The sequence below is a fragment of the Octodon degus genome, unplaced genomic scaffold (assembly GCF_000260255.1).
Source record: "Octodon degus isolate 3935 unplaced genomic scaffold, OctDeg1.0 scaffold00105, whole genome shotgun sequence".
Classification (NCBI taxonomy): Eukaryota; Metazoa; Chordata; class Mammalia; order Rodentia; family Octodontidae; genus Octodon; species Octodon degus.
Window position 1 is genome coordinate 4921057 of NW_004524681.1, and position 7451 is coordinate 4928507.

A 7451-nucleotide genomic window follows, 5' to 3' on the forward strand; every position below is an offset into this window, starting at 1 on the left:
GTGGCTTTGTGTTTCTTCTGAACATACTTATTTAAAAATGCACAGTGACATGTTTTCCAGAAAACTAACCCCAAGGTTAATTGGAGAGGGAGGGTTCTGCTCACCTTCCAGTCACCCTGCCGGCTCATCTACGGGCTCTCACACAGGAGCAAGGCAGAAGTAGTCGCGGAAGCTGTTAGAGATGCAGGTTGCGTACCAACTTGTGTGGACAGCAAATTGCCATCATTTATAGCTGATGCTAACCCTGTGAGGTGGGGGCTGAGCCCTTCCTTTGCTTTCACTAGCTTCTGGGGCCCAGGCCTTCTCCGGCCTCTCCCCACGGCAGCATGGGCAGGTGGTAAGGAGGACGCATGAAGGAGCAGTGAGGTCTGGCATTTTAAAGTCCCTTGCTGCTGCCGTGAGTTCAACCCTCATTCCTTAGTTGCTGTTGCCTTCGTGACCAGGAAGCAGTGATGGCTCCTTGCAGTGAGTGAGATGAAGTCAGGCCGGAAGTCAGCTTTCCAGAGCCAGTTGCCAAGCAGGGCCTTGGCTTCCCCGCTTACAGCCGGCTCCAAGTACCATTGCCCATCACTCTCTTCTCCCTCTTCCAGGCCCATGCCCTGGAGAGCGACATCAAGCACGACCTCTTGGAGCTCGCCTGCCTGTGCAAAGCTGTGATCTGCTGCAGAGTCACCCCGCTCCAGAAGGCACAAGTGGTAGAACTGGTGAAAACGCACAGAAATGCCGTCACTCTGGCCATCGGCGACGGGGCCAACGATGTCAGCATGATTAAAAGTACGAGGTGTTCATTCAGGGGGTACTCTGCGTACCCAGGGTATGCTTCAGTTCTCGTGATGTGTGAAAGGGATTACATTAAAACCGAACTGTGCCAGATCCTTAAGTCAGTGATCCTTTTGAATCCAGTGCTGTCACCATTGTTGCCATTCATGTGATCTGTTCATCTTTAATGAGATTGTCTGTGTACTTCTGAGATTAGAAAGAGAGGTTGGCCACCTTTTAGTGCTAAGGACATAAGTGGCTACAGCATAGATGGAAGGATGCGAGAACCACAAGGCAATGCCTAAGCTTAACGCCATCTTTACTGTTTATGAAGTTTTACAAACTTTATGATATTTATGAGCTTTTCTTAGCCCAGTTTCCTCTTATGTAAAACTAGGGTAGATACCTAGTCATCACAAGAATTATAATTGCTTCAGTTCTAGGTTTTCAATGAACAAAAGACATAAAAGAGCAATGGTACGTTTCCTGAGGAGGCTGCGCCTGCATCTGGGAATGAACACCTCCTTCTCGTCCTTACAGGTGCGCACATCGGTGTCGGCATCAGCGGCCAGGAAGGGCTGCAAGCCGCCTTGGCCAGCGACTACTCCTTCGCCCAGTTCAGATTCCTGCAGAGGCTTCTCCTCGTCCATGGAAGGTGGTCCTACTTCCGGATGTGCAAATTCCTGTGCTACTTCCTCTACAAGAACTTTGCCTTCACACTCGTGCATTTCTGGTTCGGCTTCTTCTGCGGCTTCTCAGCCCAGGTGGGTGAAAAGCACTTCTGTTTCTTCCATGAGGTCCCACGAGTTGCTAATGACTCCCTCCTAGGCCCTCTGATGCACAGAGGACATCCCTGTAGGCCTGGTCCAAGTGGCGGTATTACAAGTGTGTACTTAAGACTTGATATAAACTTGCACAGGAACATCCAAGAAGAACCTGTGTTTGGCAGGAATTTACTTGTTTGGTTAGTTATATAGCAACTAATCAGCATGCCTTCCTATGCATTTCTAAGTTTATACTACAGTATTTTGGAGTGTTGATAGGTAGGTTTGATGAAGATTTTTCAATTTAAAACTGAAGTTAAGAAACACAAGGATTATTGAGGTAGCTGTAGTGGGAAGATGGGGATTCAGTGAACACATCGGATGTATCTGGGCTCAGGGTAAACCTGTTTTAGGTCAGAGATAAGAAGGTGCTATTTTGACATCTGAGCAGTTTTAATAGCAACTCATTAGCTACAAGTTGATTTACAGATAACACTGGGATCCGTAAGGAAAGTTAGCAGCTTCATAAGATAGGATGCTTTTCTATAGCTACAGGTGGAAGGAAATTCAGTTTAGATAACATATACAAACTACATGTTCTGTTCTCCTTCCTTATACATCCTATGATTTTGATGTCACACTTGGCATAGGTTTATCATTTGTATCCCTCAACAAATTATTGTAGCGTTATTTATTTGTTTATTAATGTATTTAGTAGGGTCTAAAGGGTCTCACTTCACAGATCAGACTCGTAGTGATTCTTTCTGTTTTTCAGCCTCCCAAGCACTGGGATTACAAGTGCATGGCACCACACCCAGTCTCAGTCGAAGTCTCAGTGCGCCCCAGGCATGGCAGGCCGGGGATAAAACCCTGGTCCCTGCCTCTGCCTAAGCAGGTGCTTTCATCTGCTGAGCTATCTGGCTGGCCCTGTAATTTTCGATAGTTTGACCTTTTCACATTTCTTCCAGAGCTAGCACTGACCGCCCATCATCAGCCCTGACCCACAATGACCCACAGTGACCCACCCTGACCCACAACGCTGGGTCACTGGGTAGCACTCTTTTCCAGTGAGTTTCCTACTTTCACATATTCTCACATTGCTAATTAGCACCCTGCTCCTTCAGCCTTCTGTTTGTGACCGTCTTTGTCATTTCTTTTTGAAAGACACTGTCACTGGCTATGACCTTCTTGGCGGGCATATTTTCTCTCCTTTCAAGGTTTCTGCTGAAACATCTGCGGTGGACTTCCTCCCTTGTATGATTTCTCTTTCCTTGGTTGCTTCGAACACTCTCTGCCTTTCACTTTCTGTTGTTGGTGCTGCTTTTAGGTTCTCGTAGTTTCCCCCCAACTCCAAGGCCCTGTGCATAGAGCATGTGTTCTCCCGCTGAGCTGCACCCCAGCTTGTCTTAACTTTGGACAGTTTCACTGTAACGCATCCTGGAGGGGGACCTGGCGGACTCCACTTATCTGATGTCCTTTGGGATTCCCAGGTCCGGCTTTCTGCTGCCTTTCCTGGGCGCAGCAGTTCTCTCTGTGGGTTCTTTGAATGTTTTCCGTCCTTTTCTTTCTTTCTCACATAAGTGGCTCAAACAGTCTTTACTCCTTTCCATTTTTTCCTCTTGCTCCTCAGATTGGATGACTGATTTCTGGCGACTTTTAGTTCACAGAGCCTTTCTTCTGCTTTCCGTATGGAACCCCTTTATTCCATGTTTCATCTCAGCTGTGGTGCTCGTGAGCTCCAGGGTTTCTGTTTGGAATGTTTTTATACATCTCATCCTGTTGGTGAAACTCTCACTTTATTCTTTCTCTCCTGACCCCAGGAACATCTTTCTGGCCATTATTTTTCCCGTCAGGTAAATCACGTACCTTCACATCATTTAGGGCAGTTACAGGAGATTGATTTCTTCTTTTATTTGGAATTCATTTTCCTGTTATTCTCCTTTTTTTTTTTTTTTTTTTTTTTTTTGGTGTGGGGAGTGGCTCTGTATTGGCCTCTATACGTGAGACAGGACATCTTGTCAGACTGGCCTCTGGTAGGAGAAGAAGCACAGCAGCCCATCCAGCCAGAGATTTGGAGGCCCTTCTAAGGCACTCCCAGTGCACTGCAGCTGTCATTAGTGGCCCCTGCGGCTGAGGATGTGCCCAGTCCTATCGGCACCCTGCCAGATTCCCCATATGCAGCTGGAAAGGTTGGAGTGTTGGTGTTTTGTTCCAGTCCCTTCTCTCTTTCTGTTGAAGCTGGGCACAAGTATTTATCTGCACCTCTCTACACTACTCAAGCCAGGGAGAGCATTTGTAACAAGTGCCTGAACCCCACTTGAGCTGCATCCCCTGATCCTGGAGCCCTGCTGACCCAAGGGTATCCTCTCTGTTTTCTGTGGTCTAGGCCACTCAGGAGGACCAAGCCCCCTGCCTCCCAGAGCTGGTGCGATGGAGGCAGCATGCTGGGTGTCCCCACAGAAACCGTGGCCCTTGTGTGTAGCCACGCTTCTTGCAGGAAGGATGGGTAGCCGGCTCTGTCCTGGACCATTGGACGGAAGGCTCTCAGAGTGCTTCGCTCCGGCTCTGGTGCCACAAGGCTGCTGTTCATTTGCCCTGTTAGCTCCATGGTGCAATTTCTTTGGAAGTCAGGCCTTGAGCTCCTCCTGGAAATAACGGGAACTGTGTGTCCTGCCCCTTCCACCCTGCTCCCCATGGGCATGGCCTTGAAGTGTCTGCAGACTATGGGAACCACCGTGTCCCCGTCCTGTGGCCTGTGACCCTGGACGCATGCAGGAACCAAGTCCCTCTGTTCCCAGAGCTGGGAAGTTTAGGACGGAGGAGCTGGGAAGGAGCTGAAGAGCCAGGACAGTGTGCGGTGCGAATCCCTCCTGGGGACGAGCAGGAGCTGCCATTTAAAGCATCTTCTTGGCCCTTCTTCCAGGAGATAAAGCCTGTGGAGGTGTGTGTTCCTATGTATGAAAGCACTACTGTCTCTTGTGGTCTAGAGAGAGGGTGTGTGTCTGTCCCCTCTGCTGCTGGAGTTAGTGAACTGAAATTCCATCTACCAGAGATCAGGGCCTGGTATCCCAGAAATGATTCCGAGCAGTGCCATCAACATAAAATACCTCTGCCTCCAAATTCTGGGTGTCGTTTTGGTGACTCTGCTTGCTGTTGCAATAACGTGGTGATCCATGCATACGTATGTTTACAGAAACACACCTCAGAATAGCTTAATCTTGGAAACAGCCTATATGTCTATCAACAGATAAATGGATAATGAAAGTATACTTATATACATCGAAGTACTACTAAAGCCATAAAGAAGGATAAACTTGAGTCACTTGTAGGAAAATAAATGCATCTTGAATCCATAGAGATAAATGGAATAAATCATGCCTGGTTCCTCTTACATGAGAAACCCAAAGTATAATTTAAGGGGCAAAATAAGACAGATGATAGGAAACAGGGAGAGAGACTGTGGGGATGGAAGGATGTGTGCATGGGGGAGGGGAATATATTCATTTGTTTCACAAACATATACTAATAGAAAAGTCTTAAAAAGGAAAAGAAAAGGAGATATGGGGATGCACAGTGGAGCCAAACCCTGCCATCCCGGGGAAGCTGGGGCCTGGGGTGTCTTTCCCAGTGTTCTGGCCCAGTGCCCCAAGAAAGGCTCCCCACAGTTGCCCACCTCCCCCCACTCGCTGACTTTCCCTCCAGGATGGATCCATAAGCAGATGCTCTTCTGCCCTCACCCCCAGGAAGTGGCCTCCTGTCCTACTGAAGGCTGGCTGTCAGGCGAGATCTGGCACTTGGTGTCAGTTGGGAGATCTAAGCACTGTGGCACCGAAGCACACTTAGGAACAGAAAAGCGTGTTTGAAAGACACCTGAATAGTAGAGAGGGCGGGACATTAATAGTTCTGAATCATGGCAGCTAAAGCAAAGATGCTGTTTGAGAATGAAATGGTAACTGGAACTCCCTTAGTGCGGTCTTCAGGTGCTCTTCCTTGCACAGAGGTTGAATCAGCAACATGAGCTTCAATGATGTTCATGAAGCTAACTTTTTCAATCGCTGTATTCTTAAAAGATTTCAAATGAATTAAACAGTGGCATTTTATGGCCTCTTACATGTGCCCAGGGAGGCTAGTGAAGCCTGTTGTAGTCAAAGTATGTTTTGCATGCTTTTCCCTTTTTCTAGGAAATCGAGATTCCTTAAAACAAGGCCACCTTTATCCATTCCTAAAGTTGTCTTGGTAGAATTACAATCCTGGAACTTAATGCAGAGTATGTGTATATTTTTGCCCTTCTTGATAATCTCCTGACAGCTGAATTAAGGCAGCACTCGTTTCAGTGTGTCAGCTGGGGATGTTGTCTCTGTTACTTCACAGGAGGCCGGGAGGGGGGTACTCACCAGCTGGCGATGCCACCTATGCCCAAGAAGGTCAGGTGTGGAGAAGTGGCCTGTGTCTCCTCAAGCCTGTGACTGGCCCTGTGTAGAACAGCAGAGCCACACTATCTCCTAAGTGATGTCTTCCAAAGGAGGAATCATCCTATTCCAAAGGTTCATGGCAGAGAAGTCTCACAACTTTGGAAGGGTGAACTTCAACTTCAGGACAGTCCTGAAGGAGAGTCCTGAGGCTACAGGACAGTCCTGAGCACTTGCGTTCACAGTACATCAGGGCTGTGGGTTCAGGGCTGCTGCCAGGTGTCTAGCGAAGCCGAGAAGCTGAGAACCATGTGTGGTGGCATCTTGCCTCTACCTTCCTGCTGGTTCTGCTGTTTTCAGGATCTGATAAAAATTGTTCAGTCCGTTGCTAAGCAACTCGATTTGCAAACCTTTCACCAGTATTGCCGCTTAAAAGAGAACAGGCGCGCGCGCTCCAATCACTGCACGACGCGGTGTGCAACAGCTGAGCCCTAGGTGAGGCGCCCGTCGTCTGGGGCTTGGTTTCTGCATGCTTCTTTATTGCATTTTCTCTCTCTCCCTTTCATTTTCACACTGAAAATTCTCGTCCTCCTTTGAATCCCTCGTCTGGGTCGATGGACCCCACTCCTTGCTGGGCGTGAGTAGCCTGGACCCGTGGCTGCCAAGCTCGGGTGAGCGCGTGACCGCGAACACCCACAGGGTGTCTGCGTCCTTGAGCTGGAGCCCAGCGCGATACCCAGCTGCCCGTTTTGGTTTTGTCCGTGCCAGGCTCCTTCATTTCTCCCGAGGCAAGGGACGAGTTCAGCACACCACGGACGCACGCCCACATGCCCCGGTTTTCTAGGGGGACTCATTAGAGTCCCCCTCACCCTTCCTGTCAGGTCATTGGTCCCGACGTGTGCGATATCCGTCCGCCCCAGCTTGCACTAGGACAGGCTCTGGTGGGACAGTCATTTCAGAGCTGAACACTGCGTTCTAGTTTTGCCGGTGTGTCTTCATTTCTTCTGGTTTGCTTTTGGTTTGGCAAGAGGAGGAAACCCGTCCAGAGGCCGACTCTTGCGGAGTCTTGAGCAGGGCGCGGCCCGCAGGGGGCGCCGTGAGCCTGCCACGGTGTCGCGTGTTCGCGAAGCCGCCCTCCCGGGGGCTGCCGCCCTCCCGCGAGCCCACCCGCGCCCCGGTGCCGTGCGTGGCCCTGGCTGAGCTTGCTCAGTCCCTGCGGGCTCTGGGGCAGGCTGTGTGAGTGTGCGCAGCGGAGCAAGGCCCTGGCAGGAAGGCTCCAGGTCCTGCAGTGTTCCCCATGCTGGTATGTGAGTGTGGTGCGTCACAAGGGATGCGTTTCTTAATTCGTATATAGCAGTTCGTCCTAGGAAAATCATAGGTCAGCTTTCCTGGGTTTATTTTCTTTTGTTTTGGCTGGTCTAAATCGGGCAGGGCACATCCTCCTAGACAAAGGAAAATCACCACATTAAACTGAGTAGGAATCCTAGACTGCCTTCCCTCCCTCCCTCCCTCCCTCCCT

The 7451-nt window shown here is 49.6% G+C and overlaps 1 protein-coding gene across 1 annotated transcript in view; it reads left to right on the forward strand.

The window, feature by feature from the left end:
• Atp8b4 (ATPase phospholipid transporting 8B4 (putative)) overlaps window positions 1-7451 on the forward strand; it is a 255715-nt gene that overhangs the window by 216759 nt on the left and 31505 nt on the right. The window contains exons 21-22 of the mRNA XM_023724062.1: window positions 591-774; window positions 1300-1523. Of these exons, the coding sequence (XP_023579830.1) occupies window positions 591-774; window positions 1300-1523 (408 nt within the window). The remainder of the gene's footprint in view (window positions 1-590; window positions 775-1299; window positions 1524-7451) is intronic.